General features: G+C 35.6%; 1 protein-coding gene across 3 annotated transcripts in view; it reads left to right on the top strand.

Moving 5' to 3' along the window:
* SEC23A (Sec23 homolog A, COPII coat complex component) overlaps nucleotides 1-25,186 on the top strand; it is a 66,391-nt gene that overhangs the window by 16,792 nt on the left and 24,413 nt on the right. For all 3 annotated transcript variants that reach the window (XM_032622146.1, XM_032622148.1, XM_032622147.1), the window contains exons 8-14: nucleotides 965-1,123; nucleotides 2,221-2,336; nucleotides 6,049-6,172; nucleotides 10,786-10,866; nucleotides 11,886-11,975; nucleotides 13,622-13,728; nucleotides 23,511-23,664. In XM_032622146.1, the coding sequence (XP_032478037.1) occupies nucleotides 965-1,123; nucleotides 2,221-2,336; nucleotides 6,049-6,172; nucleotides 10,786-10,866; nucleotides 11,886-11,975; nucleotides 13,622-13,728; nucleotides 23,511-23,664 (831 nt within the window). The remainder of the gene's footprint in view (nucleotides 1-964; nucleotides 1,124-2,220; nucleotides 2,337-6,048; nucleotides 6,173-10,785; nucleotides 10,867-11,885; nucleotides 11,976-13,621; nucleotides 13,729-23,510; nucleotides 23,665-25,186) is intronic.

The following is a 25,186-nucleotide window of genomic DNA, read 5'->3' as shown; positions in this document are numbered from 1 at the left end:
CTTCAAGTTTATTTTCCATATCTCTAACTTGGTCTTCAGACATGCTTTTTAGCCCATTCCTTGAGGTATTTTTACTTTTGCCATGATTTTAATTCTAGAATCTCTCGAGAGTTGTCATATTTGTTTTGATATTCATTGTAACATGTGTTCTGTATCTTTCAGCCACCAATTTCTATGCTGAGAACCTTCTCTGGGAAGATTGCCTACTTTTCTCAGAGAGCTCTTCTTAGGAATTGCTAAAATCTGTTGTCATTAGCTGCTGTTTCTGGAGCTGACTGCACTTCTTTGGCCCATTGCTGCTTTTTGTGTTTTTTTGACTCTAAATGTAGAGTTTTTAAGATTTTCCCTTGGGAAGATCTGGCTTACTTTTGGTATATATATATGTACATATATATATTTTAAATTATACATAATATATATAGTTAAAATTCTTTCGTCAATCCAGTACAATCTGTTGTTTGGATTCCTCAAAATTTCTAGTCTGCTGATAGTACTCTTTCTTATTTATTTTTTAAACAGTACCATTTATATCATTTCACTGGCATCTTGGGAAGAAGGGGGAGGTAGATTGAAGTACTCAATCCATCAGTTTGAATTAGAAATAAAAGTTGTGCATGTATTTTAAGCATAGAAAACAAAAATAACAACCAAACAGAAAAAGATACCCTCTTTTCTTCTTCTTTTCCTACTCTTCCCTATCTAGTACTAGAAACGTCCTCGCTTATAGGGATCAGGTTTATAGATTATTTTAAAATTAGGAAGGCATTGCTATTAGAATAGGATTTCAAAAGAAAGATATTCACACAAACATCTTGTTTTTAAATTTTGTTTTAAACATTTGATTATTCTTGGAAAATGTATGCTTCCCTGTTATCTAGAAAGAATATATAAAAATTCACTATCATAAATGTATATCCATATGTTTTCCTTTAAGCTCTTCTCATGAATTACTTTTTCCTGATAGTGTACTTTTCCCAACACTGGTGCTCGTATCATGATGTTCATTGGTGGTCCAGCCACTCAGGGGCCTGGAATGGTGGTTGGAGACGAATTGAAGACACCCATAAGATCATGGCATGACATTGAAAAAGACAATGCAAAATATGTTAAAAAGGGAACTAAGGTAATTTTGGTTTTTAAGTCCTTTTGCCTTATTAGAAAAATTCATTTGATGGAAGAGGAAGAATATAATTACTTTCTGATAAATCTGATATTGTGATGATACTGCAACTGCTCCTCAGAATTAGGGAAATAGTGTTTTTCTTCCTTGATAATTTGTTATATTTTTTCTGGTTTTAAATATTTAAAAACTTAATAAGGGGCACCAATAGGTGTCTCTTTAAAAACTACTCCTGAGAGAAAACCTGTGTCTTTTTTAATATTCATGTTAAAGAATGTCTTTCCCATCAGGAAGAATTTCTTGAATTTTCCAATTTTTCATTTCCAGGAGGCTGCCCTTTAGATGTGTATATTGTTCATAGCTTGAATAGTCCGTCATTTTCTCATAAGTTGTTCTCTGTTCATGTAACTTCAATTTTATCTGGGTTTGTGTCAGTACATTTTCACTACTGTTGATTCTTGATACCCTTGTATTGGTTCTGCTTGTTAATGTCCCATCCCTCCCCCCCTTTTTAAAAAAATTGTCTAGAGTTTACAATTTTAGTTTAGTTGTCCTGTATTATCTCATATTTCTTTTTGGTAGTCATTATTATATTTTTAGGGTGTAATTAATAACAGATAATTTTTGTCACTATTAATGGATGCTTTTTTTCCTGTCACCTAATTTCCCTTTTGAATTTGGAGTATTTCTTAGAGCTTCAAAAGAAGTTTTATGTTTGTTTATCTTAATGCTTTTGCTGTTGTCTATTTTTCATGTTACTTGAGTATAGATTTATCCAGGAAAAAGAGTTCTGTGTTGTTCTTCCATCATGTATGTATGAAGAGCAACATGCCTTTCTTCAAGGTTAGCTCGAAATTTAGGAGTTCATTTAGAATGAATGGCATTTAAAGCAAAGAATGTGAAAGTGTCAGATTATTAGAAGTTATCGTATCATTTTATGAGATGTTATAGAAAATTAAATTAGAACAAATCACACTTAAATTATTATGGATTATTCTTTTAGTATTTCTTAGATCATTTTGATTTATTAATGGCAAAAGATTTATAGGATGATTAAGTTTGTACATTACTTTGATTTGATCTTAAAAAATCTGTTGTAGCATTTTGAAGCATTGGCTAATCGCGCTGCTACGACTGGTCATGTTATTGATATCTATGCATGTGCATTAGATCAGACAGGTCTCCTGGAGATGAAGTGCTGTCCTAACCTTACTGGGTATGTATATACATTTTTACAAGTATTGCAGTTATAAACTAATAACGACACTTTACAAATATAAACCAATAATGGAAAAAAAAATAGTCATGATTCTGCCACTCCAGGGCAACAGCTATTAACAGTTTTTGATACTCCTTTCAGTAAAACTTACTTTAAATTTTTTCTAAAATACAGTTAAAAAGGCACAAGTTCTGTTTGAAAAGATCATCTTCATACCCTTCAGTCATTGTTTTATATTATTATTTTGGTAGCTTTTTTGAGATATAATTCACATACTATAAAATTTACTCATTTAAAGCATGTAATTTAATGTTTTTTTTTTCTTTTAGTATATTCTACCCATCACCATGATTTTATTTTAGGACATTTACATTATCCCAGCAAGAAACCCTGTACCTATTAGCAGTCACTTCCCATTTCTCCTTCCTCCCCCTCCCCCTTTCAGCCTAGACAACCACTAAACTACTTTCTGTCCCTATAGATTTGCCTGTTCTTGATATTAGGGAGAAACCATTTTATCCTTCACCATTAAGTATAATGTTAGCTGTGGATTTTTGTAGATGCCTTTATCAGGTTGAGTATGTTCTTATTCCTAGTTTGTTGGATTTTTCTTTGAGTGAGATGGGAAGTCATTAGAGAGTTTTCAGGAGAGGAGTAATATGATCTGACTTAATGCTTTAAAAGGATCATTTGACTTTAGTTGTCTTTAGTACGTAGAGGGACACAGGAATATCAAGTGGTGGCATCACAGCTGGTGAGAAGTGGTTGGATTTGGGGTATATTTAGAAGACAGAATTTGCTAAGAGGTTGGATCTGGGGTTTGAGAAAACCAAATAAGTCTAGAAGGATTGAGTTGTCCTTTATTGAAATGGGTAAGACTGGGAGGAAGAACATTTGGGGAGAATATTAGGAGTTCAGTTTTGAACATGTTTGGTTTGAGATGCCAGTAGACATCCATGGGGAGAGGTTGAGTAGGCAGTTGGATATTAGAACCTACAATGCAGAAGATAGGTCTGAATTTATATCTAGAGATATAAATGTGGGAGTTGTCAGAATATTGCCGTGGTTTTTTTTTTTTTTTTGGCTGCATTGGGTTGCTGTGCACAGGCTTTCTCTAGTTGCAGCAAGCAGGGGCTACTCTTCATTGCGGTGTGCGGGCTTCTCATTGCAGTGGCTTCTCTTGTTGTGAAGCATGGGCCCTAGAGTACATGGGCTTCAGTAGTTGTGGCACACGGGCTTAGTTGCTCTGCGGCATGTGGGATCTTCCCAGACCAGGGATTGAACGCGTGTTCCCTGCATTGGCAGGTGGATTCTTAAGCACTGCGCCTCCAGGGAAGTCCCTATTGTTGGTTTTTTAAAGCAATAAAAGTGGATGAGATTGTAAGATTGTGTAATTTAACACTACGAAGGTCATTGGTGACCTTCCTAAGAGCACTGAAAATTGACTTAGAGTGAATAAGAAAAGGAACAGGAGGAGGGGATCAGAAGCAGCTGACATAGACCAGAGCTTCTCAGACTTTCATTTCACATGTGCAAGTCAGTTGGATATCTTGTTAAAATATAGATTCTGGATTTAGTATGCATAGGATGGGACTTGAAATTCTGCTTTTCAAACAAGACCCTTGGTGATGCTAATGTTGTTGGACCAAGGGCAACACTGAGTAGTAAAGGTATAGACAGCTCTTTCATAGAGGTTTGCTGTAAAAGGGAGTGGATAAGTAGGGTATGGTATATGTTGCCATTATTTTAGGATGTTTTACTAGGTTTAGTGATAACATAGATTGTTCTAGATGACATGTTTGCAAAAGTGGAAAATCTGAAAAAATCTACATGCAAACTATTAGAATTAGTATGTTAAGTTGTCAAGACTTCTAAATCAAGGTCAGTGTACAAAATTCAACTATATTTTTGTATAACAGTAACAAATAGAGTAGACCCTGGAACACCATGGGTTTGAACTGCACAGGTCCACTTATATGTGGATTTTTTTCAATATATACATACTATAGTACTACATGATCCTTGGTTGGTTGACTCCAAGGATGTGGAACCATGGATACGGAGGGCTGACTATAAAGTTTTACACAGATTTTTGACTGCACATAAGGGTCTGTGCCCTAAACTCCGCATTGTTCAAGGGTCTACTATAAAAAGCAAACAAAATTTAACAGCATACAATCTATAATAGCATCAGAGATAACATAAATTAGGACTTTAGCAGTATCAAAAATAAAATTTCCATTGATTAATTATACCACATCAGTTTTCTTTCTTTTGCCTAATGTAATTTTTGATTGTTTTATTGTTATTTTAAAAACTACTTAAAATATTTTAAAAATATGATGAGCAAATACATGTAAATGTTTGTACTCATGTTGTATATATGTATCCGCCTTTTAATTTAAACAGTAGAAAGTTTTACATAGCTTCCCCTACTTTGCATTTTTTACTGATATCTTGGAAATGGGTTTATAATAGTACAGTTGTAGTAGTACAGTTGACCCTTGAACAATTTGAGGATTGGGGGAACTGACCCTTTGCATAGTGGAAAGTCTGAGTATAATTTTTAGTTGGCCCTCCATATCTGTGGTTCCTCTATATTTGCAGTTCTGCATCCTCAGATTCAACCATCAGTGGATAGTGTAGTTCTGTAATATTTACTACTGAAAAAAATCCGCTCATAAGTGGACCCACGTAGTTCAAAACCTGTGGTTTTCAAGGGTCAACTGTATATTACTCCATTGTGTGGTTGTACCGTATTTTATTCAGCTAGTCTAATAGATGGTCATCTGGATTGTTTCCAATCTTTTATTATTATAAATAGTACTTCAGTGAATAGACTTGTGCCTGTATTTTGCTTTTTGTTTTTTGTTTGCCCGATTATCTTTGGGATAGATTCCTAATAGTGCGGTGGCTGGATTACAGAGAAAATACATATGTAATTTTGTTAGATACTGTCAAGTTCCCTTGCATTGGGTTTGCACCATTTTCCATTCCTATAAGCAATTATGAGCATGCCCGTTTTTCCACAGCCTCATCAACAGAATATGTTGTTAGACTGATTTGCTGATTTATTAGGGTGGAAATGGCATCTCAGAATAGTTTTTATTTGACAGTTAGTGTTTTTTAAAACTTAAAAAAATTTATAAAGGTACATGGTTACTGAAAAAAATTTAACAGTACTTAAGTGCATAAAGTGAAAATGCTCCCAAAATATGCCTGTATTCTCATTCACTGGGTATAACACTGTTAAGTTGTGTGACACACAGAGACAATATCTGCATATACACACACTACACATGGAGATATTTATTTCTAAGAATGAGAATGAATGCTGTGAACTGTCAGATGTCTTCACCAGTAGGGAGGACTGGGTAACTGGGATGGGAGAGACACATATATTACTATGTACCCTTTTGTACTTTTTGAATTTTGTAATGTATAGATGTATTACCTATTTAAAAAATAATTTTTAAAAATTACTGAGGACAGATACAAGTATTAGGGGCACTCAGGTACCCTCAGAATACCCTCAGGTACCCTCAGAATGGGGATATTTTCATATAATTGAGTTTTTTAAATTAATGTTAATATCACACATCTTGGGAAATATCTTTAAAATTTTGTTGGTAGTGTTGAAAAATAATTTACTTTTTTGGTTTTACACATGGACCCTTGTGTCACATTGTTTTTTGCTCTTTCCATGCAGAGGATACATGGTAATGGGTGACTCTTTCAACACTTCCTTATTCAAGCAAACTTTTCAAAGAGTTTTTACCAAAGATATGCATGGACAGTTTAAAATGGGCTTTGGTGGTACATTAGAAATAAAGGTAAGAACCAAAACTTGACATGTATGGTATGTTACCAAGAGAGAAATTTGTAGGCTTGATCATAATTTTAGAACATCATCAATCAAATTCAAGATATGCTTTAAAAATAGTGGTTATTTTGTATTGAAACCTGGAGTTAGAGATTTGTTCACCAGAAAAATGTTCATCGTTAAATGTACAATGAAATTTTACTTGAGCATCTCTAAATAATTGTTAAAACAAGAGGAAATTATATAAGTAAAATTTCCTTTAACTCTATTTTTTGTTTATATAGCATTAAAAATTTTAAGTATAGGCAAGTATACTTTTTAAGTATACTTGGCAAGTATACCTCATTTTATTGTGCTTCGCAGATACTGCATTTTTTTACAAATTGAAGGTTTGTGGCAACCCTGTGTGGAGCAAGTCTGCTGGCACCATTTTTTCAACAGCATTTGCTCACTTCATGTCTCTGTGGTACATTTTGGTAATTCTCACAATATTTCAAACTTTTTCATTATTATTATATTTGTTATGGTGATCTGTGGTCTGTGATCTTTGATGTTACTATTGTAATTGTTTTGGGGCACCATGAACTGTGCCCATTTAAGACAGTGAACTTAATCAGTAAATGTGTGTGTTCTGATTGCTGCAGCTGCTGGCCGTTCCCTTGTCTCTCTCCCTTTTCTCAGGCCTCTCTATTCCCTGAGACACAGCAATATTGAAATTAGGCCAATTAATAACCCTACAATGGTCTCTAAGTGTTCAAGTGAAAGGAAGAGTCCCACATCTCTCACTTTAAATCAAAAGCTTTGCGAGGAAGACATGTCAGAAACCAAGACAGGCCAAAGCTAAGTCTCTTGGTTCCAAACAGTTGGTCAAGTTGTGAATGCAAAGGAGGAGATCTTAAAAGAAATTAAAAGTGCTACTCCAGTGAACACACAAAGGATAAGAAAGAAAAACAGCCTGACTGCTGATATGGAGAAAGTTTTAGTGGTCTGGATAGAGGATCAAACCTGCTACAATATTCCCTTAAGCCAAAGCCTAATCCAGAGCAAGTCCTGTCCTCCCTTCAATTCTAGGAAGGCTGAGAGAGGTGAGGAAGCTGAAGAAGAAAAGTTTGAAGCTAGCAGAGTTGGTTCATGTTGTTTAAGGAAAGAAGCCAGCTTTGTAACATAAAAGTGCAAGGGGAAGCATCGAGTGCTGATGTAGAAGCTGCAGCAAGTTATCCAGAAGATCTAACTAAGATAATGAATAAAGGTGGTGGCTACATAAAACAACAGATTTTCAATGTAGATGAAACAACCTTCTACTGGAAGAAGATGCCATTGAGAACTTTCATAGCTAGAGAGAAGTCAGTGGTGGGCTTCAAAGGACAGGCTGACTCTCTTGTTAGGGACTAATGCGGTCGGTGAGTTTAAGTTGACCTAAATACTCATTTACCATTTCTCGAGATCCTTGGGCCCTTAAGGATCTACTCTGCCTGTGCTCTGTAAATGGAACAACATAGCCTGGATGACAGCATATCTGTTTACCACATGGTTTACTGAATATTTTAAACCCACTGTTGAGACCTACCACTCAGAAAAAAAAGAATCTTTTCTAAATATTACTGCTCATTGACAATGCACCTGGTCACCTAAGAGCTCTGTTGGAGATGGACAATGAGATTCAAGTTGTTTCCATGCCTGCTAACACAACATCCATTATGCAGTCCATGGATCAAGGAGTAATTTCAACTTTCAAGTCTTATTTTTTAAGAAATACATTTCATAAGGCTATAGCTACCATAGACAGTGGTTCCTCTGATGAATCTTGGCAAAGTAGATTGAAAACCTTCTGGAAAGAATTCACCATTCAGATGCCATTAAGAACATTTGTGATTCGTGGGAAGAGGTCAAAATATCAGTCTTAACAAGAGCTTGAAAGAAGTTGATTCCAGCCCTCATGGATGAATGTGAGGGGTTCAAGACTTCAGTGGAAGATGTAACTGCAGATGTAGTGGAAACAGCTAGAGAACTAGAGTTGGAAGTAGAGCCTGAAGATGTGATTGAACTGCTGCAACCTCATGATAAAACTTGAATGGAGAGGAGTTGCTTCTTATGGATGAGCAAAGAAAGTGGTTTCTTGAAATGGAATCTACTGATGAAGATGCTGTACAGATTGTTGAAATGACAGGATTTAAAATATTACATAAACTTAGTTGATAAAGCAGTGACAGGGTTTGAGAGGACTGACTCCAATTTTGAAAGAAGTTCAACCGTGGGTAAAATGCTATCAAACAGCATTGCATGCTACAGAGAAACTGTGAAAGGAAGAGTCATTCAATGCAGCAAACTTCATTGTTGTCTTATTTTAAGAAATTGCCACATATATCCAGACAAAACTCTAATTCATAAAGATACATGCACCCCTATGTTCATAGCAGCACTATTCATGATAGCCAAGACATGGAAACAACCCAAATGTCCATCGACAGATGAATGGATAAAGAAGATGTGGTACATATACACAATGGAATACTACTCAACCATAAGAAAGAAAGAAAGAATGCCCTTTGCAGCAACATGGATGTAACTAGAGATTATCATACTAAGTGAAGTAAGTAAGAAAGAGAAAGACAAATACCATATGATATCACTTATATGTGGAATCTAAAATATGACACAAAGGAACCTATCTACAAAACAGAAACAGACTCACTGACATAGAGAACAGACTCGTGGTTGCCAAGGGGCAGGGGGCTGGGGGAGGAATGGAGTGGGAAGTTGGGGTTAGCAGATGTAAGCTATTATATATGGAATGGGTAAACAACAAGGTCCTACTGTATAGCACAGAGAGCTGTATTCAATATCCTATGATAAACCATAATGGAAAAGAATATATAAAAAAGAATGTGTGTATTTGTGTAACTGAATCACTTTGCTGTACAGAAGAAATTAACACAACATTGTAAATCAACTATACTTCAAAAAAAAGAAACAGAAAAAAGAAATTGCCACAGTCACCCCAACCTTCAGCAACCACCATCACCCTGATCAGTCAGCAGCCATCAACATCGAGGCGAGACCCTCCCCCTGCAAAAAGTTTATGACTCACTGAAGGCTCAGATGATAACATTTCTTAGCAATAAAGCATTTAAAAATTGAGCTATGTATATTGTTTTTTAAGACATAATGCTATTGCACACTTAATAGACTACAGTGTAGTATAAATATAACTTTATGTAACATAAAGTTATATAACATAACTTTGTGGGAAATAAAAAAATTGGTTTGATTCTCTTTATTCTCAATATTTGCTTTATTGTGGTGGTCTGGAACCAAAACCACAATATCTCCAAGGTATGCCTGTATGGTTCTTTTAGTGCTAAATTTGCTTATGTTAGTGCTAGATTCTTTAATTGCAGGAGTTGGTATCTAACTTAAGAGAAACATTTTCTGTTTTATTTGGATAATCAGTAATTGTTTTTGGTAAGTTGTTGATATTATTCAATTCTATCATTCATTTCAAATTTGGGATTCAAGAAACCCAAAGGTTTAGTGTTATTTTTAAGTGTCTTACAAGCACATTGATTTTGAATTATTAAATATTTCTTGTTAATCTTCTTATTTCAATGAATGCTTGCTATATATATGTCCAGCATTAAGCTAGGAAATTGTAGAGATCTCAGGGAATATCTAAGGTACAGGTATTCTTATAAAGAACTTATTCTTGATAGAAAGACAAGATTAACACATGTGATTGAATGAAACAATAGTAGATTATAAAAGAGCTGTAAAGGTTTAGGGAAGAAAAATGAATGTATGCAGCATACAATTTATCCTAGATGGTTTTACAGTGACTTAGAGTGGATTTTGAAACATGGCAGAGTTTAACTTGGTTGAGGAGAATGATTTTAATTGGGAGCCCAGTGTGAAGAGAGGCACAGAGGTGAGAAATCAGCATGGTATGTTTGGGAAGACTGCCCAGTGAGAGTGGATGGTTTGTATTGGAATGTAAGTGAAATAGTTTTAATTGTGTGGTTTGGTTGTAGTTTGGAGATGCATGTGTAGGCAGAAGAAGCCCTTATAGGTTAATGAAGAACAGTGTTTGGGGTAAAATTTGTCTTGATAGTGGTATTCAGGATTTGTCAGGAAAAAGAATCTCATGTAAGAAAACTTGAGTTGGGCTTCCAAATTTTTAGATAGAAGATAACATTAGCTTAAATTTGGGGGTTAGTGGAGATTGGAAAGAAACCAGTCTTGGTGACAGATTTTCAATGGGAGTTAAAATAGGAGGTGGTACACCAAAGTGTACTAGAGTCATTCCTTGGTATCTGTAGGGGACTGGTTCCAGGACACCTCCCCCACACCACCACTGCAGATGCTCAAGTCCTCTATAAAATGGTGTAATATTCTTATGTAACCTACACACATCCTCCCACATACTTTAAATCATCTCTAGATTACTTATAATACCTAATAAAATGTAAATGCTATGTAAATAGTTGCCTGTGCACAGCAAATTCTAGTTTTGCTTTTTGGAGCTTTCTGAAAAACTTTTTTTCAAGTATTTTCAATCCGAGGTTGGTCGAACCTGCAGCTGTGGAACCCACTGATATGGAGGACTGACAATATATTCTTATTTTGCAGACCTCAAGGGAAATAAAGATTTCAGGAGCTATTGGACCCTGTGTGTCTCTCAATTCTAAAGGACCCTGTGTGTCTGAAAATGTAAGTCATCTTTATTCTAAAAAGAAAATACAGTTAATTCTCAGGGCAGATCCAAGAGAGACCTGGGGTGGCAGTCTATAGCATTCCTTTCAAAATTATTGTGTGGGCTGTTTTACAGTAGAATGTGGCTCAGCTTCCATTGGTATACCTCTATTTGTTGTTGTTCTTTCCACATACCCCTTTTCCCATCCACTCTTAAATTAAAACTTTTGTACTGTCACTAGTCTTCTATTTTTTATGCCTAAGTTATTCCTTGCCCAGCGTGCCTGAAAAAACAACAACAACTATGATTTAGAAATTTGGAGACTCCTGAAAGTCAAAATTAATTCTGAAATGTTTTTCGTTAGTAGAATTTCCGTCAAAGTAGCCAGCAGATTTAAGCTTTTAAGCTTCAATTCCTGTCTTTTCTTTTATCACATCTAGTGGACATATAAGGCACTTTGAAATAGTAGAATCATGTAGCTGTGGAGAGGATGATGGGACAAATAACAAAGTGTGCAATCATCTTTACAATGACAGAGTTTAAAAATTAATTTTAAGCAGTTTGCATGGAAAAACTTATATCTAAGAAGTTTTCTTGGGAATTAGACTGCTTAAATTACACAGTTCTGATCCAGAGAACCTATATTCATATATGCGTATGTTATATGTTAAATCACTATCTCTTTACACAGATTAAATAGTTGGATAGAAGGATAATGTTAGTTGTAATTACTTCATTAAATGGTGTATATTTTTAAAGTCTACAATATGAAGAACTTGTATCAATACTTTTGTAAGTTACTTAGCAAGAATTTGAATTAATTATAATTTTATTTGTGTAAAAATTGCTTAAGTTTATTTCATAGTATATTTATATGATCTTAAAAAAATCTTAAACCTCTAACATTTATTGAATTAGAAACCTGAAATAGATTTTTTCTTACTGGTATTTTTTTCTACTTTTTCACCTTAATATATATATATAGTAATAAACTATATTCTCTGGTTTTCAAACATACTGTGTTTTATTTTTATAGGAGATAGGAACAGGTGGCACTTGTCAATGGAAGATATGTGGACTCAGTCCCACTACAACCTTAGCCATATATTTTGAAGTTGTCAATCAGGTATGACTTTTTATATTTGAATATTGAAATGTATATTTGAAAAAATACTTTATTTAGGCCATGAATATTTCCAGAGCGTATGACCCAAAGATTATTCTGTTTTGGAGTTTTTGTTTGTCATTTTCCGTTTCTCAAGGCTACACTCCTTGGTGAGAGGATATACTATAATAGAGATGTCAGGGAAACCTGCAAATGCCCAACCTTGGGCAACCCAACTTTTAGTCTTAGTTTTCTTTTGTTTTTAATAAAAAATTGAAGCATAAATAAAATCTTAAATTCTGTTCTAGTTATGCATTTTTGTAATTAGGTATCTAGTTCCTCCTAGGCGTCTCAAGGCATTTAATATTTGAGTCCTCCTACGAGAAAGTTTAATATATCAAAACTTTTAGAAAAAGATTGGAAGGTAAAGATGCCAATATTTGGAAAGATTTTTTTCTGCTGCTGCAGGAAAAAGTTATCATATTAAAGAATGATATAATGGATAAATTATTGACTTATATACCAATAGTTATTAGGCATAAAATGAACCACAAAGTATTAGTAGTCAGCCTTCCTAAGACAGGTGCAGGAATTTTTTTTTACATTAAAATTTGTGAAAAATATAGTGGCTCTTATTGACAAACAGTTACAACAACAACAAAGCAAGAATGTTGTCAAAGGGCATGAAGAAAGTTTCCCTATTGACCACCCCACTTTTTCTTTCTGAGGATCATTATCATATATTACTATTGGTCTCTTCTCATTAATGATTTTCTGTTAGTCATCTGTTCATCATGTGATTGTCTTCCTCAAAGCTGTGTTTTCATCTTATGTACCTAGGGGAGGAGAACTTAGCTCAATTTCTTTTTCTTTTTTTTAATTGAATTGTAGTTTATTTACAATGTTGTGTTAGTTTCAGGTGTACAACAAAGTGATTCAGTTATACATGTATATTTTTCTATTCTTTTTTCAGATTCTTTTCCCTTATAGGTTATTATAAAATATTGAGTATAGTTCCCTGTGCTATACAGTAGGTCCTTGTTGGTTATCTGTTTTATATATAGTAGTGTGTATTTGTTAATCCCAAAGTCCTAATTTATCCCCTGCCCTTTCCCCTTTGGTAAGCATAAGTTTGTTTTCTATGTCTGTGGATCTATTTCTGTTTTGTATATAAGTTCATTTGTATCATTGTTTTTTTAGATTCCACGTATAAACCATATCATATGATATATGTCTTTCTCTGTCTGGCTGGCTTCACTTAGTGTGATTATCTAGGTCCATCCATGTTGCTGCAGAAGACATTATTTTTTATGTTAGCTCAGTGTCTTTTTATCCAGTTACTATTAGGCAAAATTGCCTCACTTATGCCTTTTCTTATCTGTTAATTTCTTTACACTTCTCCCTTCATTTTGTTTTTTCATGTTTCTCTGAATTTTATATTACTTGAAATTGATTTCCTAGCTTGACTCACTCCATAATTTTTCTCCTCTCCCAAATCCGTTTCTTTTTCACGTGGCAAATCACCACTGTTTTGTATGCACTGGAAATAAGCATCCTTCTGATAGATTTTAGAATGAATTTTGTTAGTGCTAGGATATGCAGTCCATGACTGTATGACAACAATGTAATAGATCTTGCTTAGATTCTACTCTTTTATATTTATACAGCATAATGCTCCAATTCCTCAAGGAGGACGTGGTGCAATCCAGTTTGTGACTCAGTATCAGCATTCAAGTGGGCAGAGACGTATCCGAGTGACCACCATTGCTAGGAAGTAAGTTGTATTTGTTAAGAGATTTGATTTACATATCAAAACTATTCTGGGTCATGCTCCCAAACTGGCTTCCTATTTTGAGTGACGTTTTGGAATGAAGTTAGTCTGGAAAGGATTCTTAGGTGAGGTAAGTCTAGAATTGAACAGGCTTTTGGTCTTTTTCTGTTTGTTTTGGATTTGATTGTCTGGGTAGGAAAAGTGTTGGTCAGTATAAACTTAACCTGATTTAGGCATAGCCTAGAAAATAGACACTGAAGGCATCGTAACTCTCATTTTATTGAACTGTATTTAAACTCTAGCTTCATTTCTGAAAACCATGAGACTATTCTGGTGAGTGACGGACATGGCCTAATGAAACAGTGTTGTGTTGGATGGTCTGTTACTTAGCAGAGGGTAGTATGTAGAGAGATTTATTGTCCTGCTGTAACTTTGCTTTGACTTAAAATCCTAGATGAATGTTAAGGGAATACATTATTCCTTTGAAGAAAAAGTGCCCCCTGAGCTTTCCTTTACGTCTGTTCATTTGCACATCATGAACCTGGAAGTATTGATTCTTGGCAAACATGTCAATTTATTTATGGCCCCTCAGCACACACCCCCAACCCCATATGCACGTATAACTTAACTTGGAATTCAAAATATTTACTTAAGGAAACAACTGGACATACCAATTTGAGGGATATTTTATAAAGCCACTGGCTTAGACTCTTCAAAAATGTCTTAGAAGGCAAAGAAAGTGTTAGTAACCAGTTAAGATTAAAGGAGACTAAAGAGAATTACATCTAAAGCCAATATATGATCCTGGATATAATCCCATCAGGAAAATTTTTGCTATAGAGGACCTTGTTGAGACAACTGGGGAAATTTGAATATGGTCTACATATAGGATAATAGTATTTTATCAATGTTTAATTTCATTAATTTAGTAATTCATTGGGGCTACATAAGAGAACGTTTTTGTTCTTAGGATACACACTGAAGAATTTAGGGGAAAGGGTGATGTATCTGTAACTTACTCTCAAAAGTTTGGCAAAAGAAAAAGTGTGTGTGTATGAAGGAAAAGAGAACGATAAAGCAGAATGTTACAGTGCTAACAATTGATAAATCTAGGTGATGGATATATAGATTATTCTACTTATAGCTTTATGTTTGAAATATTCTTAAAATGAAAAGTTCTAAAAAGAGTTAGGTTAATCATTCAAGAGAAAGGGAACTTTTGTCATGAGAAATTTTTCATGGGTTTATATATTTTCAGTTTTTTACACAGAATTTATGAGGCTATTTGTAGACAGAGAGATACTATGTGTGTTACGGTGCCATTTATATCATTGTGTCTCACCAAAGCACCCACTCTTTCAAATTAACTTATCCTGACCATTTTCAATAATCAAGGCTTATTTTTTTTCTTTATTAATTAGAAATATGACTTTAGGGGCCTAAGCAAGTGCATTTGTTAAGTGAATAAGCCATATGAAAATAAAGGACTCAAGTTCCTGAGATACAGTCAAAAGTTATCCTAGGGCTTCCCTGGTGGTGCAGTGGTTGAGAGTCCACCTGCCGACGCAGGGGACACGGGTTCGTGCCCCAGTCTGGGAAGATCCCACATGCCGTGGAGCGGCTGGGCCTGTGAGCCATGGCCGCTGAGCCTGTGCGTCCGGAGCCTGTGCTCTGCAACGGGAGAGGCCACAACAGTGAGAGGCCCGCATACCGCAAAAAATAAATAAATAAATAAATAAAAATTTAAAAAGTTATCCTATATTTATAGAGAAAATAACTTTGATCTGGAAAGTTTGGTTTGAAACTAGTTGTAAGAATCACAGTGAAGAGGTACTGAAAATACAAAAGACAGATTTTACAATGTGAACAAACCCTTTAAACTTTAAGAGCAAAATTTTAAATGTATGGCTAAAGAACTTTTAAGTAGTAAATTTTTATGTGCTTATTTGCTAATTTATTTTTACTACTGAACCATTGTATTGATATTTTCAGAAGAAAAATGTCACCTTTATGTTTCAGTTTGAAGCAAGTGAATACTATGGTCATACAAGTTGGGAAAATACCAATTTAAAACAATTTTGGTTTTGGGAATTCCCTGGTGGTCCAGTGGTTAGGCTTCGGCACTTTCACTGCCATGGGCCCGGGTTCAATCCCTGGTTGGGGAACTAAGATCCCAAAAGACGTGCGGCGTGACCAAAACAAACAAACAAAACCCAGCTTTATTTTTAGCTCTATGATATTTTTAAATTAAAAAATAGGGACTTCCCTGGTGGTCCAGTGATAAAGAATCTGCCTTCCAATGCAGGGGATGCAGGTTCAATCCCTGGTTAGGGAACTAAGGTCCCACATGCCTCTGGACAACTAAGCCCACGTGCCACAACTACTGAGCTCGTGCGCCTCAATTAGAGAGCCCGTGTGCTGCAAACTACAGAGCCCACGCACTCTGAAGCCTGTGTGCCACAACTAGAGAGAGAAAACCCGCATGGCACAACTAGAGAGAAGTCCGTGCACCACAATGAACAGCCTGTGTGCGGCAACGGAAGATGCTGCATGCCTCAACGAAGATCCCATGTGCCACACCTAAGACCCAATGCAGCCAAAAAAATTTTTCAAAAATAAAAAGATAACTAAACTAAACTATTAGTATAATCACTAAGTGTTCAAATTGCACTAAAAATAACTTTTGAAATTACCAGCTTTTGGGACTTCCATGGTGGTCCAGTGGTTAAGAATCCACCTTACAATGCAGGGGATGCGAGTTCAACCCCGGTCGGGGAACCAAGATCCCACGTGCTGTGGGGCAACTAAGCTCATGCACTGCAACTACTGAGCTCTCATGCCTCAACTAGAGAGCCCGCATGTGCAAACTACAGAGCCTATGTGTTCTGGAGCCCGTGTGCCACAACTAGAGAAGCCTGCGTGCCTCAATGCAGACCCAGAGCAGCCAAAAAAATATATATATATTGTGCTTTGCATGGTGTATCTTTTAAAAAAATAATTACCAGCTTTAATTCCTTTATTTATTCTCATTCTTTTCTGCCTCTTGGTATTTCGTTAGACTGAGATAATTCGTGGGTATCAGTCATTTGGAAAATATTTTAAAATTTTTCGTCTATTTGAAAAAAATTAAAAATAGAGGAAGAAAGGAGAAGAATTTTGAACGTTGCTGCCGGGATTTTCTTGGGATCTCGTCTTACATCTTTGAGTCATGTAAAAGGGGTTCAGCTTTTCACACAGTCTGTAACTATTGCCAGAATTGCTTAAAGTGAGGTACTTCAGAACTAAGATCAGCTGAAGTATTACAAAACTCTGTGAAATGTTAAACAAACAAACAAAAGTTATTGCTGGGTCTACCCAGGTTCAGTTTGGATTAGATTTATAGAACATGTAAATTTAATAAATTACTGTTATTTTGTACGTAATTTCAAATTTATCCCTTAGACTAAAATTTTTATTTATTAATTTTTGATTGGTTTTAGTGTGTTAATGTGGAGAGAAAAGAATACATAATAATTTTAATTATGGGCAGAAGAGTAAGACGTGGAGATCACCTTCCTCCCCACAGATGCATCAGAAATACATCTACATGGGGAACAACTCCTACAGAACACATACTGCTGGCAGAAGACCTCAGACCTCCCAAAAGATGAAAGGCTCTTGGTGCTACAGCCGGGAGTCAGTGCTGTGCCTCTGAGGTGGGAGAGCCAACTTCAGAACACTGGTCCATAAGAGACCTCCCAGCTCCACGTAATATCAAACGGCGAAAATCTCCCAGAGATCTCCATCTCAACACCAACACCCAGCTTCACTCAATGACCAGCAAGCTACGGTGGTGGACACCCTATGCCAAACAGCTAGCAAGACAGGAACACAACCCCACCCATTAGCAGAGAGGCGGCCTAAAATCACAATAAGTCACAGACACCCCAAAACACACCACCAGACGTGGACCTGGCCACCAGAAAGACAAGATCCAGCCTCATCCACCAGAACACATGCTGTAGTCCCCTCCACCAGGAAGCCTACACAACCCACTGAAACAACTTTAGCCACTGGGGATAGACACCAAAAACAATGGGAACTACAAACCTGCCGCCTGCAAAAAGGAGACCCCAAACACAGTAAGATAAGCAAAATGAGAAGACAGAAAAACACACAGTAGATGAAGGAGCAAGATAAAAACCCACCAGACCTAACAAATGAAGAGGAAATAGGCAGTCTACCTGAAAAAGAATTCAGAATAATGATAGTAAACATGATCCAAAATCTTGGAAATAGAATACAGAAAATGCAAGAAACGTTTAACAAGGACCTAGAAGAACTAAACATGAAACAAGCAATGATGAACAATACAATAAATGAAATGAAAAATACTCTAGATGGGATCAATAGCAGAATAACTGAGGCAGAAGAACAGATAAGTGACCTGGAAGATAAAATAGTGGAAATAACTACTGCAGAGCAGAATAAAGAAAAAAGAATGAAAAGAACTGAGGACAGTCTCAGAGACCTCTGGGACAACATTAAACGCACCAATATTCAAATTATAGGGGTTCCAGAAGAAGAAGAGAAAAAGAAAGTGATTGAGAAAATATTTGAAGAGATTATAGTTGAAAGCTTCCCTAATATGGGAAAGGAAATAGTTAATCAAGCCCAGGAAGCACAGAGAGTCCCATACAGCATAAATCCAAGGAGAAACACACCAAGACACATATTAATCAAACTGTCAAAAATTAAATACAAAGAAAGCATATTAAAAGCAGCAAGGGAAAAACAACAAATAACACACAAGGGAATACTCATAAGGTTAACAGCTGATCTTTCAGCAGAAACTCTGCAAGCCAGAAGGGACTCGCAGGACATATTTAAAGTGATGAAGGAGAAAAACCTGCAACCAAGATTACTCTACCCAGCAAGGATCTCATTCACATTTGATGGAGAAATTAAAACCTTTACAGACAAGCAAAAGCTAAGAGAATTCAGCACCACCAAACCAGCTGTACAACAAATGCTGAAGGAACTTCTTTCGGCAAGAAACACAAGAGAAGGAAAAGACCTACAATAACAAACCCAAAACAATTAAGAAAATGGGAATGGAAACATACATATCAATAATTACCCTAAATGTAAATGGACTAAATGCTCCCACCAAAAGACACAGATTGGTTGAATGGATACAAAAGCAAGACCCACATATATGCTGTCTACAAGAGACCCACTTCAGACCTAGAGACACATACAGACTGAAAGTGAAGGGATGGAAAAAGATATTCCATGCAAATGTAAACCAAAAGAAAGCTGGAGTAGCAATTCCCATATCAGACAAAATAGACTTTAAAATAAAGACTATTATAAGAGACAAAGAAGGACACTACATAATGATCAAGGGATCGATCCAAGAAGAAGATATAACAATTGTAAATATTTATGCACCCAATATAGGAGCACCTCAACACATAAGGCAAATACTAACAGCCATAAAAGGGGAAATCGACAGTAACACAGTCATAGTAGGGGACTTTAACACCCCACTTTCACCAATGGACAGATCATCCAAAATGAAAATAAATAAGGAAACACAAGCTTTAAATGATACATTAAACCAGATGGACTTAGTTGATATTTATAGGACATTCCATCCAAAAACAACAGAATACACGTTTTTCTCAAGTGCTCATGGAACATTCTCCAGGATAGATCATATCTTGGGTCACAAATCAAGCCTTGGTAAATTTAAGAAAATTGAGATTGTATCAAGTATCTTTTCCAACCACAATGCTATGAGACTAGATATTAATTACAGGAAAAGATCTGTAAAAAATACAAACACGTGGAGGCTAAACAATACACTACTTAATAACGAAGTGCTCACTGAAGAAATCAAAGAGGAAATTAAAAAATACCTAGAAACAAATGACAATGGAGATACGATGACCCAAAACCTATGGGATGCAGCATAAGCAGTTCTAAGAGGGAACTTTATAGCAATACAATCCTACCTTAAGAAATAGGAAACATCTCGAATAAACAATGTAACCTTGCACCTAAAGCAATTAGAGAAAGAAGAACAAAAAACCCCCAAAGTTAGCAGAAGGAAAGAAATCATAAAAATCAGATCAGAAATAAATGAAAAAGAAATGAAGGAAACGATAACAAAGATCAATAAAATTAAAAGCTGGTTCTTTGAGAAGAAAAACAAAATTGATAAACCATTAGCCAGACTCATCAAGAAAAAAAGGGAGAAGACTCAAATCAATAGAATTAGAAATGAAAAAGGAAGAGTAACAACTGACACTGCAGAAATAAAAAAGATCATGAGAGATTACTACAAGCAACTCTATGCCAATAATATGGACAATCTGGAAGAAATGGACAAATTCTTAGAAATGCACAACCTGCCAAGACTGAATCAGGAAGAAATAGAAAATATGAACAGACCAATCACAAGCACTGAAATTGAAACTGTGATTTAAACTCTTCCAACAAACAAAAACCCAGGACCAGATGGCTTCATAGGGGAATTCTGTCAAACATTTAGAGAAGAGCTAACACCTATCCTTCTCAAACTCTTCCAAAATATAGCAGAGGGAGGAACACTCCCAAACTCATTCTACGAGGCCACCATCACCTTGATACCAAAACCAGACAAGGATGTCACAAAGAAAGAAAACTACAGGCCAATATCACTGATGAACATAGATGCAAAAATCCTGAACAAAATACTAGCAAACAGAATCCAACAGCACATTAAAAGGATCATACACCATGATCAAGTGAGGTTTATGCCAGGAATGCAAGGATTCTTCAATATATGCAAATCAATCAACGTGATACACCATATTAATAAATTGAAGGAGAAAAACCATATGGTCATCTCAATAGATGGAGAGAAAGTTTTTGACAAAATTCAACACCCATTTATGATAAAAACCCTGCAAAAAGTAGGCATAGAGGGAACTTTCCTCAACATAATAAAGGCCATATATGACAAACCCACAGCAAACATCATCATCAATGGTGAAAAACTGAAAGCATTTCCACTAAGATCAGGAACAAGACAAGGTTGCCCACTCTCACCACTCTTATTCAACATAGTTTTGGAAGTTTTAGCCACAGCAATCAAAGAAGAAAAGGAAATAAAAGGAATCCAAATTAGAAAAGAAGAAGTAAAGCTGTCTCTGTTTGCAGATGACATGATACTATAGATAGAGAATCCTAAACATTGTACCAGAAAACTACTAGAGCTAATCAATGAATTTGGTAAAGTAGCAGGATACAAAATTAATGCACAGAAATCTCTGGCATTCCTATACACTAATGATGAAAAATCTGAAAGTGAAATCAAGAAAACATTCCATTGCAACAAAAAGAATAAAACATCTAGGAATAAACCTACCTAGGGAGACAAAAGACCTGTATGCAGAGAATTATAAGACACTGATGAAAGAAATTAAAGATGATACTAATAGATGGAGAGATATACCATGTTCTTGGATTGGAAGAAACAACATTGTGAAAATGACTCTACTTCCCAAAGCAATCTACAGATTCAATGCAATCCCTATCAAACTACCACTGGCATTTTTCACAGAACTAGAACAAAAAATTTCACAATTTTTCTGGAAACGCAAAAGATCCTGAATAGCCAAAGCAATCTTGAGAATGAAAAACGGAGCTGGAGGAATCAGGCTGTGTGACTTCAGACTATACTACAAAGCTACAGTAATCGAGACAGTGTGGTAATGGCACAAAAACAGAAAGATAGATCAATGGAACAGGATAGAAAGCCCAGAGATAAACCCACGCACATATGGTCACCTTATCTTTGATAAAGGAGGCAGGAATGTACAGTGGAGAAAGGACAGCCTCTGCAATAAGTGGTGCTGGGGAAACTAGACAGGTACATGTAAAAGTATGAGATTAGAACACTCCCTAACACCATACACAAAAATAAGCTTAAAATGGATTAAAGACCTAAATGTAAGGCCAGAAACTATCAAACTCTTAGAGGAAAACATAGGCAGAACACTCTATGACATAAATCACAGCAAGATCCTTTCTGACCCATCTCCTAGAGAAATGGAAATAAAAACAAAAATAAACAAATGGGACCTAATGAAACTTCACAGCTTTTGCACAGCAAAGGAAACCATAAGCAAGACCAAAAGACAACCCTCAGAATGGGAGAAAATATTTACAAATGAAGCAACTGACAAAGGATTAATCTCCAAAATTTACAAGCAGCTCATGCAGCTCAATAACAAAAAAGCAAACAACCCAATCCAAAAATGGGCAGAAGACCTAAATAGACATTTCTCCAAGGAAGATATACAGACTGCCAACAAACACATGAAAGAATGCTCAACATCATTAATCATTAGAGAAATGCAAATCAAAACTACAATGAGATATCATCTCACACCAGTCAGAATGGCCATCAAAAAATCTAGAAACAATAAATGCTGGAGAGGGTGTGGAGAAAAGGGAACACTTGCACTGCTGTTGGGAATGTGAATTGTTACAGCCACTATGGAGAACAGTATGGAGGTTCCTTAAAAAACTACAAATAGACCTACCATATGACCCAGCAATCCTACTACTGGGCATATACCCTGAGAAAACCATAATGCAAAAAGTGTCATGTACCAAAATGTTCATTGCAACTCTATTTACAGTTGCCAGGAAATGGAAACAACCTAATTGTCCATCATCAGATGAATGGATGAAGAAGATGTGGCACATATATACAATGGAATATTACTCAGCCATAAAAAGAAACGAAATGGAGTTATTTGTAGTGAGGTGGATGGACCTAGAGTCTGTCATACAGAGTGAAGTAAGTCAGAAAGAGAAAGACAAATTCCACATGCTAACACATATATATGGAATCTAAGAAAAAAAAATGTCATGAAGAACCTAGGGGTAAGACAGGAATAAAGACACAGACCTACTAGAGAAACACCTTGAGGATATGGGGAGGGGGAAAGGTAAGCTGTGACAAAGTGAGAGAGTGGCTTGGACATATATACACTACCAAATGTAAAATAGATAGCTGGGGGGAACCAGCTGCATAGCACAGGGAGATCAGCTCGGTGCTTTGTGACCACCTAGAGGGGTGGGATAGGGAGGGTGGGAGGTAGGGAGACACAGGAGGGAAGAGATATGGGAACATATGTATATGTATAACTGATTCACTTTGTTATAAAGCAGAAACTAACACACCATTGTAAAGCAATTATACTCCAATGAAGATGTAAAAATAATAATATTAATTTTAATTATCTAATTTTTATCACTAATAATTGAATTAAAAACCAATGAGAAAATATTCTGATAGTTTATTCATTTTCCAGTTTAGTAAATGACAATTACTTAGTCTGGGAGAAAACTTTATTTTTCTATTTCCATATTTTTGCTTTTATAAAATTGAAGAAGTGAATTTTTAATGTCTGATATACCAACTTGTATATCTATGTGCATATGCACACACATTGTTACATGTAAAAATCTTATTGTTGTAAGGAATATGTTTGGAAATCGACCTTTACAGTTATTTTAGAGAATTTTATTAGGTTTGGATATATTTTTCTGAAAAACAGTGAGTACTATACTGAAACTACTACTAGTGATTTTTTTAAAGCTAATTTTTCTAGGTAATATTGGAATTTTGAAATATTGAAGTAATTTTCTGTATGTTTTAAATTTAAATCTGTGTGACAGCCAACTATGATATCATGAATATAATAATTTAGCAGCACTTCTTGCTTTCTTCTTCTTGTCTTTAGCTGGGCAGATGCTCAAACTCAAATCCAAAACATTGCTGCATCTTTTGACCAGGAGGCAGCTGCCATTCTTATGGCTCGGCTGGCAATATATAGAGCAGAAACAGAAGAAGGTCCAGATGTGCTTAGATGGCTAGACAGACAGCTCATTCGACTGGTAAGAAGTAAACATCATACTTTTCTGAATCCATACGCATTTATTTGTAGTCAATTATTTTCTTTCATGGTACTTGACAGCATAAATGAAAGTCTGTATGAGGGACTCCTAATAAAGTTGCTGAGAAAGGCATAGTAATGAATAGCAGAGTTAATTTATCTCTTCCAGTAAACGAAAATGCCTTTTTTCCTTAAAATAAAAGAGTGACAATTATGTAACCTATTATTGTTATTATTTTGGGGGGCTGATATGAAATTAATTCCCAATTTAATCCTAAATTACTATATCTGTTTTTACTCCTTTTTTGCATATTTTCCTTCATTGCTGTGGTTTAAATTTTCTATTTTCATTTTAATGGAAATTTTAAGAGAAATTAATTAGGGTATAAAAATTATACACATTAACATATAAAAATGTAGGCAAGTCTTTTTTATCTGGATCTAGATTACCAAAGTGTATGTTAGTAAAGTTATTGATTATGATGATTTACTTGAGCTTTTAACATGTCAGGAGCCCATTACTTTCATTATGACCTAGAATGCTTAGTTCTGTTCTTTTTTTTTAAAAAATATTTATTTATTTATTTATTTGGTTGCACTAGGTCTTAGTTGCAGCACGTGGGCTTCTTAGTTGTGGCATGCGAACTCTTAGTTGTGGTATGCATGTGGAATCTCATTCCCTGACCAGGGATTGAACCCAGGCCCCCTGCATTGGGAGCTCAGAGTCTTATGCACTGTGCCACCAGGGAAGTCCCAAGTTCTGTTCTTAATGCTTCATTTTCACTCAGCAAATTCTGGCCTATAATTTCCTTGGAAGTACCTCTTCAGTTCACCCTTCAGCTCAAACAGCCTGTTGAGAACTCTCTCTGTTAAGCTATCAAATTTCTGTTTGTAGCAGGAGGCTTTTGTGCCCTTTGTCTAGATTTTCACACAGTTTTTAAAACATTATCGAGGGAACTAGTCTTTGTTTAATAAAGTTAGCCATTTTTTGTAGCATCATCCAGAGCTTTTATTCTTTCATTTCTGAGGGTGTTTTTACACTAGCACCTTTTTGTGAATAAAGCAGTCTTATGACGACATCAGCCTGTCTTTTTTTAACAATAGGCATAAAATCTCTCTTGGAGTCAACCACTGATTGGGCACCGTCAGTACAAATGTCAACATAGTTCCTCCAAGGTGGACTTTTGTTTCCATATAAGAAGATCAAAACATTAAATATATTTTGACCTTTGCTTGTTTAGGGCAGCAGAAAAGTTCTCTTGAATTTCACTATTATTTAGCAACTTGACATGACATTGGTGAAATCCGTTGACTCATCAACCTGAATGGAGAAGCTGTTATTTTTCAGCTAATTTACACAAAACTCTTCAGCATCATGTAACATGTCATGAATGTATCCACTTGTTATATTGTTTTAAGATGGAACCTTTTCAATTTCTCAGACTTCATCTTGTCCTAGCATTTTACTTACTGTAATTTTACATGTCATTGTTAGCACTCATCAACTATATGACTTTTCCTTT

The sequence above is a fragment of the Phocoena sinus genome, chromosome 2, assembly GCF_008692025.1.
Source record: "Phocoena sinus isolate mPhoSin1 chromosome 2, mPhoSin1.pri, whole genome shotgun sequence".
Taxonomy (NCBI): domain Eukaryota; kingdom Metazoa; phylum Chordata; class Mammalia; order Artiodactyla; family Phocoenidae; genus Phocoena; species Phocoena sinus.
Note: the sequence above shows the minus strand (reverse complement) of the source record. Positions and strands in the feature narration are given on the sequence as shown.